The sequence below is a fragment of the Brienomyrus brachyistius genome, chromosome 20, assembly GCF_023856365.1.
Source record: "Brienomyrus brachyistius isolate T26 chromosome 20, BBRACH_0.4, whole genome shotgun sequence".
Taxonomy (NCBI): Eukaryota; Metazoa; Chordata; class Actinopteri; order Osteoglossiformes; family Mormyridae; genus Brienomyrus; species Brienomyrus brachyistius.
The window spans coordinates 1453320-1480069 of record NC_064552.1 but is presented as its reverse complement, the minus strand read 5'-3'; the positions used below and the strand labels follow the sequence as shown (position 1 = coordinate 1480069).

Below are 26750 nucleotides of genomic sequence, written 5' to 3'. Positions count from 1 at the left end.
AATGTGTGTGTTGTGTGTGTAGTGCGTGTCTGTAATGTGTGTGTGTGTAGTGCGTGTGAGTGTGTGTGTGTAGTGCATGTGAGGGTGTGTGTGTGTGTGTAGTGCGTGTGAGGGTGTGTGTGTGTAGTGCGTGTGAGGGTGTGTGTGTGTGTAGTGCGTGTGAGGGTGTGTGTGTGTATAGTACGTGTCTGTAATGTGCGTGTGTGTAGTGCGTGTCTGTAATGTGCGTGTGTGTAGTGCGTGTGAGGGTGTGTGTGTGTGTGTAGTGCGTGTCTGTAATGTGTGTGTGTGTAGTGCGTGTCTGTAATGTGCGTGTGTGTAGTGCGTGTGAGGGTGTGTGTGTGTGTGTGTAGTGCGTGTCTGTAATGTGCGTGTGTGTAGTGCGTGTCTGTAATGTGTGTGTGTGTAGTGCGTGTGAGGGTGTGTGTGTGTGTAGTGCGTGTCTGTAATGTGTGTGTGTGTAGTGCGTGTCTGTAATGTGCGTGTGTGTAGTGCGTGTCTGTAATGTGTGTGTGTGTAGTGCGTGTGAGGGTGTGTGTGTGTGTAGTGCGTGTCTGTAATGTGTGTGTGTGTAGTGCGTGTCTGTAATGTGTGTGTGTGTGTAGTGCGTGTGAGGGTGTGTGTGTGTGTAGTGCGTGTCTGTAATGTGTGTGTGTGTGTAGTGCGTGTCTGTAATGTGTGTGTGTGTAGTGCGTGTCTGTAATGTGTGTGTGTGTAGTGCGTGTGAGGGTGTGTGTGTGTGTAGTGCGTGTCTGTAATGTGTGTGTGTGTGTAGTGCGTGTCTGTAATGTGTGTGTGTGTAGTGCGTGTGAGGGTGTGTGTGTGTGTAGTGCGTGTCTGTAATGTGTGTGTGTGTAGTGCGTGTGAGGGTGTGCTGCAGCTTGTCTGTAACAGCTGTTTCCAATACAGCTGCAGAGTGTAATGCTCCATTGTGTAATCCGCGTGGGGCAGCACAGCTGGGGGGTGGGGGGGGGTAGTGCCCCATAGCATGATGGGACATGAAGGGGTGGGGGCTGTGCTCAGTCCACCACACCCTGTCAGCCTGCAAAAGGGGGCCCCACTGCCTTTCCATGCTCGCTTGGCACCGCCAGCTGCACTGCTGATGTGGAGACACACAGGCTGTGGCGTGCAGGACTGCAGGGGTGTGGGGCTACAGGGGGTACAGGGGCTACAGGGGCTACAGGGGGTACAGGGGGTACAGGGCACAGCACTGCGGGGGCTGCGGGGTGTAGGGTTACCATCCCTCTGGGATCGTGTCGGTATGTTAGAATGAGAGAAAAAGCCTTAGTGTCATGGTGGCTCACTGCAAGCGCGGTATACCACTGCATTTCTGCTGCATGGCTGTCTAAGGGCAGATAGAGGAGAAGAGTATTTGTGCAGACCGTCAGCAAGGCCGTGGAGTAAACAGAGAGTAAGGTATAGTACGAGTGTAGGGAAGTGATTAATGCAGAGTTAGAGTATTTGTGTAGATTGTCAGCAATACCATGGAGTATAGAGAGAGTAAGGTATAGTACGAGTGTAGGGAAGTGATTAAGGCAGAGTGAGAGTATTTGTATGGACTGTCAGCAATACCGTGGAGTATAAAGAGAGTAAGGGAAAGTAAGGAAATGGGGAAGCATTTAAGGCAGAGTGAGTATTACACTGAGCTCCTGGGCTACTGAAGCAGACACACGGTGTTTAACTGCAGAAGCTGCACAGGGATGTGATGCCTGGGAATTCTCACTAAACTCTGCTAATAAAAAGGTGAAGCCCGAGGAGCTCAGATCAGCAGGACAGAGACCTGAGCAGAGTCCTCTAGCGGTCCCTCCCCCATCCATATGTAGGAGCCAGCAAATGCACCAACACACAGACGGGCACCAGGGCTCAGACCCACCCCAGGAAAACTGAGCAGTTAGTTAAATGACACCTCAGTGTTCATGCTGATGTCCGTCCAGGGTCCCCAGACCGGACCTACAGACGTAATGAGAGAACACCTCACTGGACTGGCTGCTTCTGCTGTCCTGTCATGTGCTGAGGATGTGTACCCACCCCAGCCAAACTCAGATTATGTTAATGATATTAAAAAACAAAAAAATAAATAGGTTTTGCCTTGCCTTCTGAGACAGCCCCACCTTATGGAGACGTCCAAGGATTACCCTTCATTACCATTCAAACCAGTGCGCTGACCCACCTTTCTGCGACCATATCCCAGTCCCCCCATCACCCCATCTGCAAGTCAGCTTAGCTTTCCACAGCTTGCAAGCCCCTGATCCTGAAGCCCGAGCCCCGCCCCTCCCCACAGTGGCCCCGCCCACTCTGCCCTTACCTGTGCTGGCCTGGCCGAGGAGGACGAACGGGAGCGTGAGCAGGAGCGTGAGCAGGAGCGTGAGCGAAGCGGCTGAATGGCCCATGTCTGCGGCAAACTGGGCGACGTCGTTACCGTCCAGGTCGGCGATAGCTATGGAAGGGAAGAGGGAGGAGAGGGAACGAGAGAAAGAGAGAGGGAGGAGAGGGAACGAGAGAAAGAGAGAGGGAGGGAAAACACACTGAGATCAGAAGCGGAGGAAATAGTTACGTGCTGACTCAAGTCGTGCGAAGTCCGCTCTCCCCCTCTCTCTCCCTCCCAGTCTGACACGGCTCTTAATGAAACCAGCAAACTGAGTACAAAGGGACTCACTCTGTCAGACAGAGAGCCTGCAGAGGGGAGAGTGTTGGCGGGGGGAGCATTTCCCTGGTCCCCAGCAGAGGGGAGAGTGTTCAGGGGGGGGCATTCCCCTGGTCCCCAGCAGAGGGGGGGAGTGTTCGGGGGGGGGGGGGCATTCCCCTGATCCCCAGCAGAGGGGAGAGTGTTCGGGGGGGACATTCCCCTGGTCCCCAGCAGAGGGGGGGAGTGTTCCTGGATTGGCACTCCCCTGTTCCCTGGGGGTGTTCTTTGGATGGGACCCCCCCATTCCCCAGCGGGAGGGAGGGGGGGCACTTCTTCTCCACCATGGCTTTGAAGGTGAACAAGGGAGGAATATCACAGTTATACATCAATGCATGTATTTTTAGTTCATTCATATGAATGATTGGCGTGTTCCGGATTCTGACAGAATGACTCTGTCTGTACATTTCAGCCTAATTTTACAGTATGCTCACACTCTCACACATGCTGTCACGCAAACACACACACTGGCTCTGTGAGTGCTCCACTGTGACCGACAGCGGCAGCTCTGTGAGTGCTCCTCTGTGACCGACAGCGGCAGCTCTGTGAGTGCTCCTCTGTGACCGACAGCGGCAGCTCTGTGAGTGCTCCCCTGTGACCGACAGCAGCAGCTCTGTGAGTGCTCCTCTGTGACCGACAGCGGCAGCTCTGTGAGTGCTCCACTGTGACCGACAGCGGCAGCTCTGTGAGTACTCCGCTGTGCTTTAATCCAACCAGGACAGAGTGCAGGGCCTTCAGGAGGAGATCAGGAGAGGATATTAGGACTCTTGAATTCTCCACGTCTGTTAGCAGAAGATAGCCTGTGTGATCTGCACATCCTGCTGTTTGCTGCCATTCTGCAGTCTTGCTTATTCTTTTGTTGATGGGTTCAGGCTTTTATGCAGAAGGGGAGATTTCTGAGGAATAACTTGGGTTCAGTGGGGGGTGTGGGGTGTGCTGGCACCATACCCTGAGACTGTGTCACACACTCTCGCTGGCGACATCTGGCTTTGTGGGGGCCGCTGATTTCACCCCCTAGGGGCAGATATCCAGCCTGAACTTTCACATCAGAAACTCCACTTGTCCGTTTTTTTTTTTTTTACATTTTATGTATTTACCAGATAGTTTTGTCTAAAGAGTGAGACGGAGATAATAGTGAGGCGGAGAGTGCATTACAGACACACAGCTGGGGGTGTAAGGGCAGCCAGGCTGAGCTGCCAGTGAATGTCTAGGTGCAGTGCAAGCCAGAGCTACACAAGAACTACTAAACGAAGCAAGAACCTAATAAGGCGATTTAATGACAAGAAAAGCAACAGAAATGCAAAATGAAATTTTGGGAGCCTCTTTTCTTTCAGGGTTTTATTCTGGTTATAAAAGGCATGATCCACACTGCACAGAGCCAGCACCGGGCCTGGGCTGAACACCAGGGCACTGGTGCCGCTCCGTTTGGTAGCAAATGTTCGGTTCCGACATGAATGAATGCTTGGGCTTCCAGAAACCGCCGATGCGCTGCACATGACAGGTGGAAGCGGATCCAGTGTTAGGGTGGCTGAGTGGGGGGGCTGCGGCCACATAAATACCACCGTCTCCGTTTATGCATTTTTAATGATCTCCCTGCTACCTGGGCTTCCTCACACAGCCCAAGTGCAGTCAGGCTAACCGGCATATCTAATCTGCCCATGGTGTGTGTGTGTGTGTGTGTGTGTGTGTGTGTGTGTGTGTTTGCCCTGTGACCATCTGGCATCCAATCAGGTGTGCCCCTACACGCTGAAGTGCTCACCCACACTGAGACCCAACACTGGATAAGCAACTGGAAGGCTGGAAAACTCAAATCAGAGATTAGAATCTTACAGAATTATAACATACAAGAAAAGAATCCTACTGCCCTCATCAGGCAAATCTCTAGCAAGCTAAATGAAGCAAAACAAACAATTCAATGTTTGATATGTCTGCACAGCAAAGTTCAGACCAAAAATATCTTTAATCTAATAATGTTTTAACGGCAAAAATTTTGCTCTTTAAAATGAGGCTATGAAAGGCGACTACAAAAAGTCTGGCTGTTACCAGCCACATATTGGGGAACCGTTTGATGATGTCATGGTTTGTGTGATGGGTTTGCAAGGAATTGTGGGAAAGCCTGAGAGTCACGTCTGTCCCCTGAGCTGGAGTCCTGCTGGTTGGTACTATACTCTTGGTCAAGGGTATTCAGCTTGATTCTCCAAGTCAGTGATGTCATGATCCTCCAGGTCAGTGGTGTCGTGGTCCTCCAGGTCAGGGCTGTTGTGGTCCTCCAGGTCAGGGCTGTTACTCTTTATCTATGCTCAGTCTGGTGACCTTAATGACGTTTGAACCTGGCATCTGGTTTGTACTTCATGAGAAGCCCCAGGGAGGCGATTCCGAAGAGGAAAGTCTGCACGAACCACATGCTGCATGCTAGCTGGCTGTCCACGCCCTTGTCCCTGTGGGTGGGGTGCACATGCACACATTACTGACACATCACAAAGAGGCAGTGTGACACTCCAGTGACTCTGGGGCAAATGGCATCGTACACAGAAGTGACAAAGCGTGCAGAGAAAAGGCACTGCTTATCAGCCTGAACAGTCACCATGAGCGCAGTGCCTCATGCCTGAACAGTCACCATGAGCGCAGTGCCTCATGCCTGAACAGTCACCATGAGCGCAGTGCCTCATGCCTGAACAGTCACCATGAGCGCAGTGCCTCATGCTACCATGTGCCTCATGTGTACAACCTCAGAGTACCCAACCCAAATTACCTGCACAGCTTCTGGCTGTAGAAAGCTTCACTGATGTGGATCATCCAGACCAGCCACCAGCTATGTGCATAGAGAAAAGGCATCACGCACTGCACCATCCTGACAATCCCTTTAATTAAAGGTGCTTCCAGCTAAGCAGACAAAAATGTGAAAGGGTAACAGTGTCCCTTCAAAAAGAAAAAAGAGGCATTTTCAGAATGACACTCAGTCTGGAGAAGCAGACACAAAGAGTCTTATCCTGGGATTACTGGGAACATGGGGACTGCTCCAGTTAAATTTGGAGGCAGCTGTAAGAATGGGATCAGCTGTGATGTGGCTCTGATGCCGTCTAGGACTCGCAGAATGAGTGTCATCAGTTTACATAATATTAATGCATAAAAACACTAACACATGACTGTTAGTCAGGTTCCGTGGATGTAAAATGAAGAGAAGCTGTAGTGATGTGGTGGAGACGTACCCATAGTACATGGCTGTGAAGTGCTGCTTCACCAGGTACTGGAAGAACGAGCCTAAGGGACCCATGCTTGCGTAGGGAACCTGGTCCGGCCAGAAAACGATCCACTGAAACAGACACAGCACAGTTTTGGTTCCTGGGGACACGCCGCCAAATGTCAGGGTGACAACTGTCTGCAGCTGTGTGGAACACTGCGGAGAAACAGCTTTGAAGGAAACGATGACGGACCACTGCAGGAGCCTGCTGGCCAGATTGAATTCACACCTGAGATGGTATTAAGCAGATCGACCTGGGAATTCAGGGCGCGGCAGGACAACAAAATGGCAGAGAGCTGCATCAAGAGGCCGCCAAGATGTAGTGTGGCAGAAAAATCCATGATTATGGAAATACAATGTAATATCAATCAGTATTACCAAGGAAATACATAACAACACTGTTGATTTAACTACAATGATTAATTTCTGCATTGGAATAGTCATACTAAACATGTAATGAAATAATGCAAACTTGCTTCAGTAATAAGTCTTCACTTCGCAATAAGAAACTAACATGTGACGGTTTATTTTGCAAGAGGAGCGGATAAAGGTGTAGACCTGATCCGAGAAGATAAGCTGCTGCAGAAAACAATACTAGAAATTTCTGATGCCACAGGTCAAGGATAAGTGGACGATAGCAGAAGGGCATATAGGGGAAGTAAGATTGAGAAAATAACTGAAAACGACTTGCTTAAATAGGGTAGTGAAACCATAAGGACAATCGGAAAATAGGTTGACCCTGCCTTGAACTGATAGCGGACCTCTATAAGTAGAAGTAGCTGGTGCCTACAGATATCTGACCCCCCCCCCCCGTTTTTGGCTATAAAAGATGTATGCACTTGTTGTTCGGGGAGCAGATCAGGAAACACATGAAATACTGATGAGTGGCTGTTCCCCCAAAGCATTGCCGTACGTTTTGTCAGACTCTTAAACAAATCGAAAGCCACAGCAGAGCCACGTGAAGTGGGAACTCGAGGAGAGTTCAAAACATTGTGTTTATCAAGTTAAATCACCGAACCTGATTACAGTGCAGTCAGCTGATTAATTGGCCAACAAGCAATCGAATGGACATCTCCACAGCACAGGCCTACACAGCCCAAAGCGTTTCACATTCACGCTGATCAATTAACACAGAACTGGTACGCAGAACCGAAGCAGAGAACCTGGAAGTAAAAGGGATTATGTATAAAGGTTGTTCCACTTGCAAAAGCGGATTTAAAATCAGACGAGTGTGAACCGGTGACGATTAGCCCCTTAGTCACTCACAGGACGGCCTTCTTTAAAGAAGAAAAGATTAGAAAAATTAGGCAGAGCCACCCAACTCTGAACATGGGACAATCCTTGCCGATAAATAAGACACTTTAGAGACGGTCCCTGTACATACAAAAACAAGGCCGTTATCGCCTTGTTACGTATTACAGATCGATGTGCTGCACCCTTTGTTTGATAGAGTTTATCTGCCCAGCCCGTAGTTCAGTCAATCAAGGCCACGATTAATCAATGCCATTAATCAGCACACATTAAAGACTGCCTGCTTTTTACACACAGTGGATCTAAAATATTCCTTCTTAATCAGGTGACACTGATATCCCCAAGGCGACACGAACCTAAGTTACCGAAACCCTGCTCGCTAAGCATACACGCCATATCAGATTCTGTTTTTCGGAATCTTTCATTTACTTGCGTAGTGTGTACTTTAAAAAATGCTTTGCGTAAACTAGACTTTGTACCTTGTCTGTTTGGCACTATGCATGTTCACCTGTGGGGTTTTGCCCCCCGGGATCAATAAAGTTAATCTTAATAAGGTATAAAGACAATATGACCGTCCTTGTCACTTTACTAGGACACTTTCAAACTGTTTTTGTTATATTCTATGCAATAGGCCTACATGCACGGCTGCCGCGTATTACTCATTTCTGGAAGTGCAGACCATGCATTTTATAGTACAACTGTGTTGCATCTTTTGGAACGAAAAATACTAATTTGGAGGTATTCGTCTACCGCAGTTTTTTAGAACTTCATTATAACTCGTCGGTAGCGCCTGCTGTCCTCGTACGTGAGCTCATGAAACTCGGACTCAATTTCCCATAACGCACTGCCAACTTCAATTACGGTAACGCCATATTTCTTCCTGGTTATTGACAATATTTTGCAAAGCGTGTTTACGAACACGGCTTAACAGTTTGCTTACTTTTATTTATTATAGCAGTTATATTTTAAATGCCTCCGTGCATAGGTGAGTAATGGCGTCGTTGGCTGTGACCTCTGGCTGTGACCGCTGGTTCTCATCGTCGGCCGGGGGATATTCATGGTGGCGCCGAGGCACTTACCGTGTACAACCCCAGAGACAGGGTGAGGGTGAGCATCCAGAAGAGGCTGGTCCTCTTAAAGTAAGCACCGTCATTAGCCCGGGCCATGGTCGCCGTCCGGAGCTGCTGTGATCCGCCAAAGTCGACTCGCTGGAGTGGGATCTGCCAAGACGCTGCTGCAGCCAGGACCCGCGACACCGTTGGGCGTGTTCACCAAAGACACTGCGCTGCTGCCAAGACCCGCGATTCGCCAAGACTGTCCGCGTCTCTGATAATCCGACCGCCGTCTACCGGCTGTTATCTACGGTGCAAAGTGTGATGCTCTCATCTTACACTTCAGCACACTGCGCGTGTATCTGATGACTCATTTAAAGGAGTACTTAAAATATTTAATTGTATAAAATGTCGTCTGAAAGATGGGAAGTAGGCATCTCAGTGGTTTATATATCCCAACCTGCCACCATAAACTGAACACTTTGTACGTGCCCTAATAATCATGCGAAAAATAATGTTTCTAAGACCTCGTTCTGGAATTACGATGCTTTACGCTAAATATTTTTATGACATTGAGAAAATGGCAAGATGTTCTCTGTATTAACAGGCCTATATCATAAGCCTGTTATAGAATCGGGGGGTGTCGGAAAATACTCGCGTGGCCTCTTCCAAAAAATATATATAATTAAGAGCGTTTTCGACGCGTTACTGAGGCGCGCGAGGACGACACTTACTTAAGGAAGACTGTAGTCCTGTGTCAGACAAAATCATTGTGTCATGTAGATCAGCTATTTTTTTGCTCATGTTTATAAACTGTAGTTGTGAATCGGTAGTATAAACAGTGTTAGTTATTTAAACAATAAAATCTTTATTGTTTTTAAACATGTGCAAAAGCCTTAGGCAGGAGAAGAAAATGTTTAAACAACTTTACTGTGTGGTAACAGTATATTCACTCATAAAAATACAACTTAACATTAGAATATATGCAAGTGAACAGGAATGCAATAAAATCAAAGCACACGAATTTCTTCTGTCCTATAAGAAGCTACTGATATCTTGTTGGGTGGCTTCATGAACACGGATTCATTTCCCAAACCTCTCCTCAGGGGCACCTCAGCCATTCCACGTATGTCTTATATTTCACCACCAGCTCACTTAGTTACTTACCTTAATTAGTTAAATAATTTGATGAGATATTGATTAGCCAAATATGGTTTGCTGGAGGTCAGCCCACGGTTAGGGTGAGTTTAGGAGAAGCTTATCAGTCGCTAAGTGACCGCACTTTGACAGACATTTATATCATGTCTGACTGTCAGAATAAAGCAGAGATTTGTAACTTTGAGGGTACAATGTCTTGTCATTGGGGCTGTACCTTAAAGGGTCTGCCAACTATACCCTAGCTGTCGGTAAATGTACGCTTTAAGGTACAGAAATGGGGAACATTTACTTAATATGTAACTTAATGGAATAGATAAGAAAATCTTATATAAAAGCATGTTTTCGACTACGACGAAAGACCATGCAGTGTTATGAATGGGTCAAAACACCCCTAAAATAGGTTTAACCACGCCCCTGATGGCTAATACTGTCGTTTGTAATAATAATAAATAAAATAATAAAATCTTTAAAGTAACAGGTTACTGTGTTACCCTGAATTTATGAATCCATAGAAATACGACATGATGCGGAACGGACAAATGATTGAAATCAAAAGTGGACGATGACGTATCGATTTATTTCGCAATAGTATAGAATATCTTTTAACACTTTACTTGAGGAGCATAAATGATAATACTCTATAATACGGTTCCTTAGTTAGTTAGTAGTAACCTCTAATCAAGTACAAATCACGACCAAATAGTTTGTCGTTTATTCATATATTAAATTAGAGTTCAGGATTAATTGTGTATAGGCCTATTGTTTATGCCCCCTCAATAAAGTGTTACTTAATATCTTTACCGTCGCTGTACGGGTACAACAAAAGTCTGCTTTCCCCATCAATTCCCATTGCCGCATATGTAAAATATAAATGTAATTAATTAGTGCAGTCATACATTATATTTAGCGGCGTTAAACGTAACAGTATTAGCGGCAGTCAAATAAATAAAGGTTAAAATATAAAGCAAATTATTTCGGGATTACTAGCTAGACGTTCATATAAATGGTAATTGAAAATATCAATGTTAATGGATTTTTAAAAATCATAAAAATTTTTCTTTATATTATATCTTATATTAATAAATGTAAATTATTGCTCAGATTACAGTCACTAACTGGATCATCGAGACTGTAATTAATTATAGTATGAGGCCGATATAGTATCGCTTTTTAAGCTGGTCTACATTATGGCGCTGAAGACTGATGTGTGGCGCTAATGCACGTTTACGACCCGCAGCCACGGACGGGGACGGAGCATTATTTCGTTACGCCTTTGTCACGGTGTAATTACGTTAATGCACAGCAATTGTCAAGCGCTTAACAGCCCGTGAAACAGGCCTGACGTGACCATGGGATCCAGCCCGAGGGTTAGAGCAGCGGGGAGGCCGGCACAGCGATCTCTGACCCGACGGAGTATCGGGACGATTCGGGCACAGCTCCTACCCCTCTGCATTTCGGCCCCTCAAAACACAGCGATAATAGTACACGACAGTGATAATACTTATTAATACACAACACGTTTTAGTGGACAGAATTACACTTTCTGCCATATTTCATCCTTTCCTTCTTTTTGTCTTGTCATTTCATATATTTATAATTTATTAAGACATGTCAGTTCACTTCAGTTTGTTCTGTTTATTTGATATTTTTTCCTCTGCAGCACCTAGTCATGTATCTACTTTGACGTTATTTGAGGGTCTGTGTTTCATTTTGCGCTGTCTGGTTCTGTTACGGTACATGTTACTGACTGGATGGAGCGAGTATGAATTCCCATGTACTGATATCACACAGCAAATGAAGATTTATGGATCTTGAGCTTGCCGGAGAGCGCACACAGCTCTTCGTCCTTTCGCAGTCCCACTCAGTCCCACCGCTTTTTAATTCGTATAGATGTATCTGCACTAAAAGCTGTTCACTGCCTTTTCTCTACCGGCGGCTGTTCCTTCAGCATGAAGGCGTGTCACTATACAGTCGTCATTATTTACATGTTACCTCTCAGCCACATGTTTAGGAAATTTAATATCAACTTTCACTGTTACGCTGATGACACCCAACTCCATATCTCCTCCAAACCCAGCTGCTCCTTTCCACCCTCGTCCCTCTCAGACTGTCTAATGGAGATTAAATCATGGTTCTCCTCTAACTTTCTCAAACTCAATAGCAATAAAACTGAAGTTCTACTCATTGGTCAAACTTCCACTTTAACTAAATCCCACTGTTTCTCCATCAATATTGATAATTCCACTGTCCAGCCTCCACCCAGGTTAAGAGTCTGGGCTATGTAAGGCACCCACGAATAAAATGCATTATTATAATTTTTATTATTATTATTATTACAGTAAATAGGAGGTCAAAGGTCAGCACCAAACATGTCTAGGCAAGCCTTGTCCACCTTCTGGGCTCGAACACAGTGTGACCTTTGAGCTCAATCACCTGATCCACACAGAAAAATTGCTGTAACTGAAGCAACATCAATTAATCCCAATGTGACAATTAGCTGCCATTGTGTCCCTGGGTTTCAGATCTCCTTCCTTTCGTGTCTTTTTTTGGGGGTGGGGGGGGTGGGGCACCTTCACCTTGATGATTAATGGTTCTTTGAGTTAATGATTGTTAAGTCTTTTGTTTGATTGATTAAGATGATGTACACGGGTTATTTGCAAACCAATTGTAATAGAAACAACTTCTCTGTGTAAATAATCAAAAATACTTTGTGCCCTTTCTCTGATGTCAAATAAATGTTCACACAAAATACTGAGCACTGTCTTCACATAAAGTCTGATTTGTTAAAGTGCGTTCATTACTGAAAATTAATGTTCAGTTTCTCCGTGTCCTTACGATGATTAATTTTAAATTGATTGTTAAGAGTTTATCTTTAACACTCCCCCTCTTATCTCTTGATTCATGAATGTCCTGTCCTTCGTATTTGGCCTGTGATATACATCCTCACCTACAAACAAGCGGCGTCTTTCCCAAAACAACCTACTCGGCTCCAGCCAGACATGTATCAGAAGGACCGTGATGTGACCGTACCGTCAGATATACTGAATCTCTCTTTTACGTCCCTTGCATCATGTTTTTTTGAGACGTCCTGGGTTTGGGAACTTCCTGCGTTCTTGTGGAGCTTTTCTTTTGCTTTGAAGGAGGAGTGAAGTATGAAGTGGGTGATTCACAGGTGGAGAAGGTGTGATCTCAGCCTCTGTGTTTCAAAGAGACACCTCTGGTGGCGACCCCCCCCTCGTACACACACCCCGTCCTGCCGGCTGCACACTTATCTCTGGGTTCTGCCCTGGGGCTCCTTGGCATAAATAGACCGGCCCAGGGGCCAGAGGTCATCAGAGCTCAGGCACACTTACGAGGAACCAGCTGCCTTCTCAACACCTCAGAGCGAACCACCATTGCCATGGCGACAGAGTCCTACCTCGGTAAGTGATGTCCACCGTGCCACAGATCAGGCTCTGGATGCACGTTCCTCAGGAAGGTCGCTTTTACTGGACTGTACTACATAAGAGAAGGTGTTTGAATTGGAGTACTGGAAAATCAGCATGGGTGTGTAACAGGACATCTGATGGGTGAGAGGACAAAGTTTTGAGGGAAGTATGTGAGATGTGGCTGGTTCTCCTCCTGCCAGAGGTCACACTGGGGGGGGTTTCTGTCCCTCTTCTTTTTCTTTCTCCCCCCCCCTTACCTGATGTTGTTCTCCACAGGTCAAGTCCCTCCTGGACACAGTGACACAGCATCTCGGACCCGCAGCACCAGTCGCAGGAAGAGGACAAGCTTTTCCAAGGAGCACGTGGATCTGCTCAAGGCCACCTTCCAGACTGATCCATATCCGGGCATCAGCATCCGGGAGAGCTTGTCCCAGGCAACAGGGCTTCCGGAGTCCCGCATCCAGGTCAGTGAAACAACAGGCAGACAGACAGGCAGACAGACAGACAGACAAGCAGACAGACAGACAGACAGACAGACACAGACAGACAGACAGACAGACAGACAGACACACACACACAGACAGACAGGCAGACAGGCAGACAGACAGGCAGACAGACAGGCAGACAGACAGACAGACAGACAGGCAGACACACACACACACACACACACACACACACACAGACAGACAGACAGACACAGACAGACAGACAGACAGACAGACAGCATCAGTGATCTTCTGACAGATTGGCATGGACACACTTGCTGAGTCAGCGGATCCCTAACATGGCCTCTCTACCCTCCTCTCCTACCCCCCCACCCAACCCCCACCCCAGGTGTGGTTCCAGAATCGGAGAGCCAGGACCCTGAAGGGCGCCGCCAGCCGCAAGCCCTCCTGGCAGCCAGAGGCACTGTCTGTGCACCCTGCTCCTCCCGCTTTCCCAGTCACCCCTCCCTCTGGGGCAGGGATGCTGCTGTCAGGACCACGCCCCCCCCCATTCCTGCATCCACATTACCCATCAGTAAAGGAAGAGGAAGAGGAGGGGTGCTTCTGGTCTCCCTCGTACCCCCCCTCGGCTGGGGACACGCGTTACAGAGAGGCCAGGCTGCCTGGCACCAGTGCCCCCCCGATGCTGTGGACCCCCCCGCCGCTGTGGACCCCACCGCCGCAGGAGCGCAGTGGGCAGACCTTCTTCCCATCTACCCCCATACAGCCGATTCCCCTGGGAAATCCCACCCTCTGCAGCACGCCGGCCCAGGTGGCCACGCCCACCTCACCTGACTCAGGCTACTGGGAGATGTGGCAGGGGGGAACGGCCTCCGCCTCACAGGCCTGCCAGCCTCCAGAGCAGAGCTGGGGTGCAGCTGGGGGCCCCACCCTGGAGATGACAACCCCTGTGGAAGGGCAGCAGTGCCAGGGCCCCCTCCCTGACCTGCTGTTCCATGCTCTGGAGGAGATCTTGGGGGAGCTGCAGCCAGAATGGTGGGGGGCCCACGGCTCCCCGGGGCAGCACCTCTATCCCTGACCCCGGACCTAGCTGGCACTGCTGGACTTTATTTATCTTTTATTTATCCTGATTAATTTATGTTGCAGTCACAGCGACTTTTCTCACTATAACTTAGATGTGTGGTTTGGTGAAGGACGTAACACTGAGGGGCGGGGGGCTGAGGCCCCCACCCATGACAATATCATTATTTGGGGGGTTGCATTGGCTGGTTCTGGTTATTGGGGGGGTTACAACCCCTCCACCCCCCCCATTTTTACTCCCATGGGTTTGGTGAACTGAGAAGGGAGTTGGGATGTTTTACTCTGATACTTTGGACGTATAAAATAATAAATTGATGTAATATTTGCACTTCTGTTTTCTAAATAAATTCTATGTAACATAAAATGTCTTTACATGACTTTTATTTTTGCTCATAATATAATATAATATAATATAATATAATATAATATAATATAATATAATATAATATAATATAATATAATATAATATAATATACGTTAAAACTTGCGGAACTTTATAATCTCGAGCGAATATTCCCATCGGAACTAAAACACCGCTGGACCCACTTCCGGAAGCAGTTTTCACACGTGCGAGCAGTTCATCGATGTTTATGAAGTTGCTATCTGCTTGGCGGCTGTTTAACGCTGTACCCCAACACGTCCCTGAACCGCGGGGGAATTAAACGTCGATTGCCGAAGTCTTATCCAAATAAGAAGGTAACAAATCGAACATAACCCGCCTTTAAAACTATTTTGGTGGGTATGTAGAGAAATTAAACGTAGTCGTGTTGAGTTAAAGAGTGTACACTTCTCTACGTCGATATGGTGGATATGTAACCTACTCGCAAAGCGTTTTTGATGTGAATGCTAAGATGGCTTCGGTAAAACTGCAGCTGCATCACAAGGACTAAAGGGTTTGGTAGAAGGTCGCTGTGAAGATTGTAGGATGAGGCAGCGGTGAACGTCCTCTGAAGCGTTTGCAGTCATACATACTCGTTTGGTTTTATATTATTCATATACGCCTGACATCACTTTCCTGAGTCACAGAATAGCGTGGTTTGTGTATTAAGGGACGATGGAGACGAAAGAACACAAGCGGCACCAGCACAAGCAAAGCGGGCCCAAGTCGGAGAAGAAGAAGAAGAGGAAGCAGCGGGAGCAGGGGGCTGCGGACAACAAAGATGTGCGCAAGAGGAACCCCAAAGCGTTCGGAGTGCAGTCTGCCATCCGCATGGCCCGCACCTTCCACCGGTCAGTTCCCCTCACAGGGCATATGGGAGGTAGAGTAACTGCCCCAGGGGCAGGCGCAGCATCAGGAGAATACTTACGGGGTCTCAGGTGCCTGTTTTAGGCTCTGTTATCATTGTGGATGTGCTGCCTGTTTATCTGCGTTCCCCAGTCTCAGGCCATGTTCTCTCTGTGTTTTCCAGGACGCAGGACCTGAAAACAAAGAAACACCACATCCCCCTGGTGGACCGCACGCCCCTGGAGCCCCCACCCATCGTGGTGGTGGTGGTAGGACCACCACGCGTGGGAAAGAGCACCATCATCCGCTGCCTGATCAAGAACTACACCCGGCAGAAGCTGGGTGACATCAGTGGACCTGTGACCATTGTGTCAGGTGGGGACATCTGGCTTTGTGCCACTGGGTCAGTCTAGCTCTGGTGTCCTTTGGTCTCTGACTCTGTCGCTCTATACGCAGGAAAGAAACGGCGTCTGACCTTCGTTGAGTGTGGAAATGACATCAACACCATGATCGACCTGGCTAAGGTCGCTGATCTGGTAGGTCTATGACGACCCTCATTAGATTAATTGGTATCTGTGTAATTTGAGCAGTGCTGATGACTCCATCCCCCCCTACCCAGGTCCTGATGCTGATCGATGCTAGCTTCGGGTTCGAGATGGAGACGTTTGAGTTCCTCAATATTTGCCAGGTGCACGGCTTCCCGCGTATCATGGGGGTCTTGACGCACCTGGACTCCTTCAGGAACACCAAAGCCCTGCGCAAAACCAAAAAGCACCTGAAGCATCGCTTCTGGACTGAGGTTTACCAGGTACGACTCTGAGGGTGCTCTCTGCCGCGCGTGCGCTCTCTGCCGCGCGTGCGCTCTCTGCCGCGCGTGCGCTCTCTGCCGCGCGTGCGCTCTCTCTGATCTGACTGGGCAGTGCAGCCTCAGTTGGTGTTCAGGTTCTCAGCTCAGGCTGGGCGATGTGGTCTCTCTTGGTGTTCAAGTTCTTTGCTCTGATTGGGAGCTGTGGTCACTACGGACGTACAGGTTCTCAGCTCTCATTGGGCAGTGCTGGTGTATAGGATCTGCTCTTTCTCTAAACAGGGGGCCAAACTCTTCTACCTTTCTGGTATGGTGCACGGAGAATACCAGACGCAGGAGGTGCGGAACCTGGGTCGCTTCATCTCTGTCATGAAGTTCCGGCCACTTGTGTGGCAGACCTCGCACCCCTATGTGCTGGCTGACCGGTGAGTGGGCGGAGCCATCTGTTTCCCTTCCTGTTGGCTGAGCCATGAGTGGGCGGGGCCGTTTTTCCTTGCTTGCTGTACACCTTCTGACATGTGCCCTGCTCCTCCCAGTACAGATCCTTAATACTTAATTACTTCATCTTTGCAGCATGGAGGACCTGACCGACCCTGAGGCTGTGAGGGTGGACCCCAAATGCAATCGCACTGTGTGCCTGTATGGATACCTGCGAGGGACATACCTGAAGAACAAGACCCAGGTCCACATTCCGGGTAAGGAATCCCGTAGGTGACATTGTCACTCGTGCCGTTTGTTTCTGCATTTATTTGTTGTGTGTGTGTGTGTGTGTGTGTGTAGGAATTATTGTACAGAGGAAATGCAAGACATTTAGTATTGAGAGAAGGGTGGTGAAGCTGGAGTGCGCCCCCTGCAGGTGTGGGGGACTTTGCCGTGAGCGACATGAGCTTCCTGGCCGACCCGTGTCCCCTGCCTGAGGAGCAGAAGAAACGCGCCTTGGACCAGAAGGAACGACTGCTCTATGCCCCCATGGCTGGGGTTGGGGGTGTCGTGTACGACAAGGACGCCGTCTACATCGACCTGGGGGGGAGCCACATGGAACAGCCGCAGGTCTGAGGGGCCGATAAGCGGGGCGGCGTGTGTCTCTAAGGCCGAGTGTGACGGCATGAGGTGTGACTGTGCTGTAGTGAGAGCATTTTATCTCCACCATGCTCCCTCACACATAGGTGTGTCACGCTATAAACCTTCCCTCTGCCCTCTGTATTAGCTCCTTTCTGTGTCACGCTATAAACCTTCCCTCTGCTCTCTCTATTAGCCTCTCTCTTTGTGTCACGCTATAACCCTTCTCTTCGCTCTATTAGCCTCTCTCTGCGTTACGCTATAAACCTTCCCTATGCCCTCTCTATTAGCCCCTCTCTGTGTCACGCAATGAATCTCTATGAACCCTCTGTGCTGTTAGCCCCTCCCCTTGTGTCACGCTATAAACCTTCCCTCTGCTCCGCTCTTAGCCCCTCCCCATGTGTCACGCTATAAACCTTCCCTCTTTCCTCACACTGTTAGTCTTTCCCCATTTACCATTTATCACACTATAGACTTTATCTATGCTCTCTTACAGGCTGTGCCCGAATTCTGTCTGCATCCCTCGAAGGTTGATCGGCATTATCAAATGGGATGGTCTGGCCTATGGATAATTTCCTATGTTTCCCATAAATATTCCCGTATCCGTTGCTGCCCTTATCCTTAAATCACGAAGCACCTCTACTGTCGCCTAGCTGGGACACGCCCTCTTTACCTCTGCACAGTGAATCTTAGGGTATGTTGGGCTGCGAAGGATTCATGGGGTGGATCCTTCACTGCTCTGCAAAAGGACGCATTTCTGGACAGCATTTTAAGGAACCTGTGCAATGGGACGGCCTTGTCGCACCGCTGCGGTGCAGTTGGTCTTCGAATGTAGCCTTAGAAGGATGCAGCCCCTGAATTCAGACACAGCCACCATTAGCTCCCAGTCATGTGTCACGCTATAAACCTTCCTCCCCCTCTTTTGCTGAGCCTGTTCCCCTCTCTCCAACAGGGGGAGCCGCGTCCCGCCACTGAACTGGTACAGTCCCTCATCGGCACACACACCACGCTGGATGCCAAGATGGCCGAGAGCAAAGTGGCCCTCTTTAGTGACTGTGCGGCCCTGACCTCGGAGGAGATGCAGCAGGGGGGGTAAGTGTGGGGGCCGGGTGGGGAGGTAGCTAGGAGGTGTTGCAGGAGGACGCAGCTCATGTGTGCTTTCCCAACTGACAGAGAGCTGCAGGGACCCACGGAGAGCCGGGTTTGGGACCCCCTGGCACAGAGGGAGAGGCGGAAGGCCGTGTTCAGCGATGGGGAGGAAGAGGGAGACGGTGAGGAAGATGAGGAGGACAGTGATGATGATGAGGGGGGTAGGGAAAGTGAGGAGGAGGAAGATGAGGAAACGGAGGAAGTACAAGAGGAGCAAAGTGGCCCTCCTGTGAAGAAGCAGCGGGTGGGGGGGACGGCGGAGCGAGGCCCCCTACAGGAGGTGCCTGCTTTCGCAGATAGTGAGGACGACCTCGAGATGAGTGAGGAGGAAGAGGAGGAGGAAGAGGGAAGGGAAAGAGCAGAAGGCGTAGCAGCCGACTCGGGTCACTGTTCCGAGGAAGACAAGAGTGATGATAACGATGATGAAGAGGATTCTGGGAGTTCAGAAACTGAGGAGGCCAGCACCCCTAAGGGTACCACAGGAAAGATCGACAGGTCAAAGGTCAAGGCCCCAGAAAAATATGCTGAGGATGATGAAGAGGATAGTTCCGATGATGAAGACAGTTCTGATGCTGAGGAAGAGGACAGTTCCGATCCTGAGGAAAGACCCGTCGCTCTAGTAGGTGTAAGGAGCAGAATCAAGAAGTCAGTGGCAAAGGGGCTCCTTATAGATGCTGAGGATGATGATGCTGATGAAGATGACGATGATGATGATGGGGAGGATTCCGACATGGAGAAAGAGTTCGCTGACTTGAAAGGTGTCAGCAGTGAGGAGAAGCGTTCCACCGCGGCGTCATTACGGGGAATGGTGCCGGAAGGTGGGGGAGATCCCTGCTTCGAATCTGCAGGTAACTCCCGTCCCGCTGGCCGTCTGTCAGCTCCCCTGTGCTGGGCCTGTCACCAGCGACTCTGCCCCCTCCCCAGGTGCCCTGAAGTGGAAGGAGGACCTGGCGCAGAAAGCCTCCGCTGTGTTTCTACGACAACAGCAAGCAGCCCCCAATCTGCGCAAGCTGGTCTACGGCAATGGTGAGGGAGGCTGGGCGAGTGGGTCTCGATCGCAGGGATTAAATATGGGGGGGTGGGTGTAACTGATCGGGGCAGGGAGAACCCAGTGCTGCCCCCTGCTGGTCCCAACAGCTCTCTGCTCGCTTCTCAGTAGTTCAAGAGGAAGAGGAGGCCGATGAAGAGGAAGAGCTTGGAGGTCTGTTCCGGGTCAGCCGGCCAGAGAAGGGCAGGAAGCAGAGGATGGACGCGGTGGACTGCTCACGCTTCACCTCCGACGGAGTGCGCGACTGGGACCGAGAGGAGGTGGGCGAGGCTGGGGCCTCTGGTGGGCTGGGGGGTTGGGGGGGGCAGCCAGTCGACCTTTGACCCCTGGAGGTGTTATTTCTTCCTTACTTGGTGGTTTTTGGTTCCTCTTCTCCGCTGTCTGACTCTTCCTGTTCGGCTTCCTCTCTTTCCTCCGTTTCATGCACAGTTTGTATAAATGATGCAGTGATGCATTGTCACACACACACCCTTGTGCCTCAGCGAGACTGTGTTGTGAAAGGCGCTATATAAGAATGGAATGTGTCACCAAAAGCCCTCCTGCGGACTCTGACGTCTCTGGCTGTCCTTGTCATGTCCGGCCCCTTCCCCCGAATAGAAGCTTGCGTCACTATCGGCCAATCAGGGCTTAGCTAACAGGCTTCCAGGCTGACATCCTCATATGACTGGGCTTTGGGTTTAGACCTAAGCTGGGTTGTGTTCACGCATCCGTCTCTCTGTAGGTGCTCGACTCCATCAGGGACTGCTTTGTGACGGGCCAATGGGAAGAAGACAAGGACGCTGCCACCCTCCTGAAGGAGGACGGTGAGCCCCCCCCCCCCACGCGGTGCACATTAACCAACCAGCCTGGACTGCTTTACTTATCGTGTTCTGCTACTCACTTGCCATTCCCACCCCGACGGTGTTCCGATTGGCCCCCTCAGTTCTTGGTCACCCTCTCATTGGGTCCAGTACTGCCACCGGTCTCTCATTGGCTCTGTATTCTTTGCCTTTTTTTTACAGAGGAGATGTATGGAGATTTTGAAGATCTGGAGACTGGAGAGGTGCACAAGGGGCATGCTGGAAAGCAGGAGGACTGTAAAGAGGTATGTAACATGAGCTGGGGTAGGCCGTCCTCTGAGGTGTCCCATGTCACATGACCTGCACGGCGTGACTATCCCTCACCATGACGCGGCGTGCTCTCTGATTGGCCAGAGATGAATGAGCAGTCTGTCACATGTCTTGGGTGAAAAGGAGGACAGTGAAGAGGAGGAGGAGGAGGTGCTGGTGAAAGAAGACGAAGAGGAGAAACTGAAGAAGAAACTTATGGAAAAGAAAAGGCGCCTTAAGGAGCGATTCGACTCGGAGTACGACGATGGAGACGCCACCTACTTCGATGACCTGAAGGAGGAGATGCAGAAGCAGGCGGAGGTCAGAGGTCACAGGCTCATGCTCCCCTCTGTCCGCTTGAGAGGATTGGTGCAGAATGTGCTGCACTAAGCCGCGTGGAAACGTGAGCTTTTGTGGGTTTCTCTCGCAGCTGAACCGGGCTGAGTTTGAGGACATGGAGGACCAGATGCGGGTCCAGTACGAGGGCTTCCGGCCCGGCATGTATGTGCGCCTGGAGATCCCAGCCGTGCCCTGCGAGTTTGTCACCAACTTCGACCCTCACTATCCGATCATCCTGGGAGGCCTGGGTGCCAGTGAGGGCAATGTCGGCTACCTGCAGGTAGGGGGCAGCAGAGAGCCAGAAGCCAGGTCCTCTGCTTTATTGCACATACATGGAACCTTTCCTGACAGGTAGTTCATGGTGTGATTTCATTCTTTTTCAGCGTGTCCTAAAATGTCACTCTGCCATCTGTACTATGTTAGTGTGTTTTTTTTAAATACTGAGTTGAAATGTGGTGTTTGGTTTCACTGTAAAATACCTGTAGTCTGACTTTACTTGCTCCCTCCCTCTGCAGTGCCCCCTCTCATTGGCTCCCTCCCTCTGCAGTGCCCCCTCTCATTGGCTCCCTCCCTCTGCAGTGCCCCCTCTCATTGGCTCCCTCCCTCTGCAGTGCCCCCTCTCATTGGCTCCCTCCCTCTGCAGTGCCCCCTCTCATTGGCTCCCTCCCTCTGCAGTGCCCCCTCTCATTGGCTCCCTCCCTCTGCAGTGCCCCCTCTCATTGGCTCCCTCCCTCTGCAGTGCCCCCTCTCATTGGCTCCCTCCTTCTGCAGTGCCCCCTCTCATTGGCTCCCTCCTTCTGCAGTGCCCCCTCTCATTGGCTCCCTCCCTCTGCAGTGCCCCCTCTCATTGGCTCCCTCCCTCTCCTTCCAGATGAGGCTGAAGAAGCACCGCTGGCACCAGCGCATCTTGAAGACGCGGGACCCGCTGATCCTGTCACTGGGCTGGAGACGTTTCCAGAGTATTCCGCTGTACCACATCGAGGACCACAATGGGCGTCACCGGCTGCTCAAGTACACACCCCTGCACATGCACTGCGGCGCCACCATCTGGGGTATGCCCCCCTCACACCCTGACTTACACTCATGCCGCAGTCGGCTCCCTAGTGCTCCTGCTCCTTCCTAAGGCTGTCTCCTCCTGTTGTGCCGAGTTTGGCTCCCTTGTGCTCCTGCTCCTTCCTAAGGCTGTCTCCTCCTGTCGTGCCGAGTTTGGCTCCCTTGTGCTCCTGCTCCTTCCTAAGGCTGTCTCCTCCTGTCCCTCCTCCTGTCGTGCCGAGTTTGGCTCCCTTGTACTCCTGCTCCTTCCTAAGGCTGTCTCCTCCTGTCGTGCCGAGTTTGGCTCCCTTGTGCTCCTGCTCCTTCCTAAGGCTGTCTCCTCCTGTCCCTCCTCCTGTCGTGCCGAGTTTGGCTCCCTTGTGCTCCTGCTCCTTCCTAAGGCTGTCTCCTCCTGTCGTGCCGAGTTTGGCTCCCTTGTGCTCCTGCTCCTTCCTAAGGCTGTCTCCTCCTGTCCCTCCTCCTGTCGTGCCGAGTTTGGCTCCCTTGTGCTCCTGCTCCTTCCTAAGGCTGTCTCCTCCTGTCCCTCCTCCTGTCGTGCCGAGTTTGGCTCCCTTGTGCTCCTGCTCCTTCCTAAGGCTGTCTCCTCCTGTCGTGCCGAGTTTGGCTCCCTTGTACTCCTGCTCCTTCCTAAGGCTGTCTCCTCCTGTCGTGCCGAGTTTGGCTCCCTTGTACTCCTGCTCCTTCCTAAGGCTGTCTCCTCCTGTCGTGCCGAGTTTGGCTCCCTTGTGCTCCTGCTCCTTCCTAAGGCTGTCTCCTCCTGTCGTGCCGAGTTTGGCTCCCTTGTACTCCTGCTCCTTCCTAAGGCTGTCTCCTCCTGTCCCCCCCTTGTTGTTCCAGGTCCCATCACTCCCCAGGGCACTGGCTTCCTGGCAGTACAGTCTGTAACTGGAGTTCAGGTGAGATTCCTGTAACGAGGGTGGTCAGGAATCTGGTGAGGCTGCCGAGAGATGTGGGCGGGGCTGGGATTGGGGGAGTGGCCAGCGACGTCATCAGTGTCACCTGAGTCTGCAGTACAGTGACAGCGTCCGTATCGGGAGTTAACAAGCGGTGTGTGTTTGTGTGTGTGTGTGTGTGTGTGTGTGTGTGTGTGTCTGTTGCACGCCCCCCTGTCTTAGGCTGGCTTCCGCATCGCTGCTACTGGTGTGGTTCTGGACTTGGACAAATCCGTGACCATTGTGAAGAAGCTGAAGTTGATTGGATACCCTTACAAGATCTACAAGAACACGGCCTTCGTCAAGGTACCATCCGCTCGGAAGCCCTTCAGTGCAGTCTGGTGTCACTTAACACAGAAGATGCTGAATGAGCCAGAACATATGCCGCCCAGAGCGTTAGGGGGTGTGTTCAGTCGGGAGCCTGCCTGCCCGCCCCTGACCAGCCCCCCCTACGCCGCTTGCCTGTTTCAGGGGATGTTCAACACGAACCTGGAGGTGGCCAAGTTTGAGGGAGCCTCCCTGCGGACTGTCAGCGGCATTCGGGGGCAGGTGAAGAAGGCGCTGCGTGAGATTCCAGGCGCCTTCCGGGCCACCTTCGAGGACCGGCTGCTCATGAGCGGTGCGTGAGCCTGAGCCCCCGCCCCCCTGGGCTTCCTCTCGCATGCCTTCCACTCTGCAGTCAGGGTGCTGATGCATCTCCCTCCCCTCCAGACATCGTTTTCCTGCGCTCCTGGTTCCCTGTAACCGTGCCGCAGCTCTACAACCCGGTGACGTCGCTGCTGCTGCCTCTGGGCAACAAGGAAAGCTGGACGGGCATGAGGACGCTGGGCCAGCTGAAGAGGGACCTGGGCGTCCGCAGCCAGCCGGACAGGGACTCCCTGTACAAGGTCCGGACCTGCTGCTGGTGGTCAGGTGACTCCCCCCCGGTGGTCACGTAACCCGTCAGCCTTAACCCCTGTGTCTTCCGCTCCCCTGCAGCCGGTGCTGAGGACCCCCCGCCACTTCCACCCCCTGCATGTGCCGCCACAGCTGCAGAAGGCGCTACCCTTCAAGAGCAAGCCCAAGCAGGAGCAGCGGAAGGGGGCCGTGCCCCGGGACCTGAGGAGGCCGGCCGTTATCCGGGAGCCCCACGAACATAAGGTATTGGGGGGGGGCATGGGAATATCCACGGCGGTAACGACTGCACGTGTCTCCCTGCACTCGCCACGCTGTGGGATACGCACGCACACACGCACGCGATCCTCATGAAAATCAAATTCTGGATAAATCCTAATATATTTCTGCAAAAGTTGTAAAAAAGATTTGAGAGTTTGATGTGGGCAGGATCCGTGACATTTATATCCCTGCAAACAAATCATACACACACATGCAGGTGCTGTCCAGTTGCTGCGCTTTGTCTCACATACCCTGGCTGCATGTCCTGCTCCCCCCACCAGGTGGCAGCCTTGCTGACGGCTCTCAGCACGGTCCACAACTACAAGCGGAAGAGGGCCCACAGTCAGCAGCACGCCAAGCACAAAGAGTTCCTCCGGCAGAAGGAACGCGAGGAGGGCGAGAAGCTCAAGCGGCAGAAGGAGGCACGCAAGAAGATGTACCGTATGATGGGTCAGCAGGAGCAGAAGAGGGAGAGGTCCAGCCTGAAGGGGGCAGCGCAGGACAGCTAGTGGTGTGTGAATAGCCAGGGACCTTTGAAAGTGCGATGTCCTCTCTGTCAGTCAGACAGACATGGGCAGGGGACGTTTGGGGGGGCGCCAGGCTGGATTACCATAAGGACAGTGTTTGAGGACGGCCTCCCCCCTGACAGACTGCTCTGTCTGTCTGCAGGAGCTGCTCATGTGTCATTATTTACAAAGCTTTTGTTGCCACTGTTGGGTTATAAATGCTTTTTTTTACCTGCTGATTTGGCTGTTGGCTGATGTCAGCTGAGGACAGCTGGCTGTGTGAGAGAGGAGGCGCAGGGGAGTGTCCTGTGCTGCAGGGTGCTGTGGGAGCTAGTATCAGAGTCAAACAGGCTTCCTTTATGGTGTGTGTCTCTGTGTGTGTGTGTGTGTGTCTGTGTGTGCGCGCGCAGAGAGAGAGTGTGTAAACGTATCAGCCCGGAAGCTCAGCCGCTCAGAGTGAGTTTTAAGAAGCAAAATCAGACTCCTCCCAATGTCAGACACATGACGCTTAGCCATGTTTGTTCATTTCTGTGCATCACTTCTGTTTAACGCACTTTGTGCTGAAGGGTGCTGGCCTGTGAATTTCGACAGCAACAGGATGGCGTGACGAAAATGCCTCTGACACAGAAAGGGGAAACGGTGGGTCACAAGTCACGGATGTGTGCAAAGGATGACTGCTGGTGTGGACCGCGAGCTTCACCACAGTGACGGGCATACCGATGATAAGTGTTGGAATATCAATAATGATGTTTAACTGAAATAGACAGCTGCTTAACGGTGGGTGTTTGGTTTTATCTGCACGTCGTTCTGTGCTGGTCACCATTAGGTGACACGGTCATTAACATCCCAGCCATGACCTGAAGGTAGTTTCAGGATTTCCAGCTGCAGAAGGGTTTTGACAGGGCAACACAACTGTCTGTGCTCTCTGGTGAGAAATGAAAAGCGCAGTTAGTGAAATGACAGCCTCACAGTGTTGGTCCCACACGAAATGAAACTCGAAGCAGCTGCTTCCTCCCCTCTTTCCGGGAATGAGCTCCGCAGCTCTGCTGGAAGCCGAGTGATGATCAGGCATGAACGTCGATTCAAAGAACCGGAGTGTGGCTTTAACAGCCAGACACGAAAGCGATTCGTATGATCGGTGAATCACATCGGTCGCCTCGTTGCGACAGCGGCCTGTACCGTTACATTCTATACAAATGAGGGCTGTACCGTTACATTCTATACAAATGAGGGCTGTACCGTTACATTCTATACAAATGAGGGCTGTACCGTTACATTCTATACAAATGAGGGCTGTACCGTTACATTCTATACAAATGAGGGCTGTATCGTTTAAGGTGTTTATTCTCACAACGCTGCCCTTGCAGGAAGATGGAAATGTGACAAACCACAGCCGCAGGGCCAAAACCAAAAAGCTTGCGTCAGTCTGGAGAGCCTCTCGCTAAGTGTACCTTTAGTACTTTCTTTACATAGATAAGAGGTGCGGCCCATTTTATATATAGATATACATAAAAAACAGCGGATGGCACACGGGTCTGAGAGAATTGCACACCTTGACAGTTCTACATGGCGTGAAGCAGCGCATCTCCCAGGCATCGCACATCGTGAAGTAGGTCAGCTTGCCATCGCTGCCCCTTTCTCAGTCGGCCCAAAGTTTGCTGCGGTGCTGGGCAGCCGAAGTTTTGTACAGTGAAAGGGAAGGAAGAACAATGACAATGTCCAGTTCCTGTCCCTAAAATGCACCATTCGAGGTCCAGTCCGACCCTGAGAAGAAAAGCTGTTTCGATATACGGTTAGAGATATTCCGGTATCATGGCGTATTTTAGTCACCTTATCAAATCATGGAAGACAAACAGATCAATTAAGCCCTGAAAGAAAACCACGCTGCCAAAGAACAAGCAGCAACTGGCATTTTTTCCATTAAGAAGCACATCTAGTAGGTCTCTCTCATAGTAAACCTAAGGGCAGAGTAACAAGCATACATACACAGAACAAGCCAGTGCATTTCTGGAATGACTGCAGTTTATCAATATTTGCAGCATGAAAATTAAA

At 50.6% G+C, this 26750-nt stretch overlaps 3 protein-coding genes and 1 long non-coding RNA gene across 4 annotated transcripts; 3 read left to right on the top strand and 1 right to left on the bottom strand.

The window, feature by feature from the left end:
• Positions 1-4006: 4006 nt before the first annotated feature.
• On the bottom strand, positions 4007-8575 carry tmem254 (transmembrane protein 254). The gene is made up of 4 exons (XM_048987741.1): positions 8255-8575; positions 5893-5996; positions 5436-5495; positions 4007-5121 (listed from the first exon to the last, which is right to left on the bottom strand). The coding sequence occupies exons 1-4, from the start codon at positions 8339-8341 to the stop codon at positions 4998-5000; spliced, it is 375 nt and encodes a 124-aa protein (XP_048843698.1). The 5' UTR covers positions 8342-8575; the 3' UTR covers positions 4007-4997.
• On the top strand, positions 7406-8263 carry LOC125715796 (uncharacterized). The gene is made up of 2 exons (XR_007384184.1): positions 7406-8037; positions 8161-8263. It is a non-coding gene; the product is annotated as an uncharacterized LOC125715796 (long non-coding RNA).
• A 4210-nt stretch (positions 8576-12785) lies between the features above and the next one.
• mxtx2 (mix-type homeobox gene 2) lies at positions 12786-14507 on the top strand. The gene is made up of 3 exons (XM_048988298.1): positions 12786-12807; positions 13090-13277; positions 13648-14507. Exons 1-3 carry the CDS (start codon positions 12786-12788, stop codon positions 14335-14337), a joined length of 900 nt encoding a protein of 299 aa, XP_048844255.1. The 3' UTR covers positions 14338-14507.
• A 375-nt stretch (positions 14508-14882) lies between these two features.
• bms1 (BMS1 ribosome biogenesis factor) lies at positions 14883-25478 on the top strand. Its single transcript, XM_048987933.1, has 23 exons — positions 14883-15035; positions 15389-15569; positions 15749-15939; positions 16021-16100; positions 16184-16372; positions 16652-16794; positions 16943-17064; positions 17226-17419; positions 18381-18520; positions 18602-19425; positions 19502-19603; positions 19734-19885; positions 20347-20428; positions 20627-20709; positions 20858-21034; positions 21144-21332; positions 21924-22104; positions 22943-23001; positions 23221-23343; positions 23509-23656; positions 23749-23924; positions 24016-24177; positions 24474-25478. The coding sequence occupies exons 2-23, from the start codon at positions 15394-15396 to the stop codon at positions 24699-24701; spliced, it is 3921 nt and encodes a 1306-aa protein (XP_048843890.1). The 5' UTR covers positions 14883-15035; positions 15389-15393; the 3' UTR covers positions 24702-25478.
• Positions 25479-26750: the final 1272 nt, after the last annotated feature.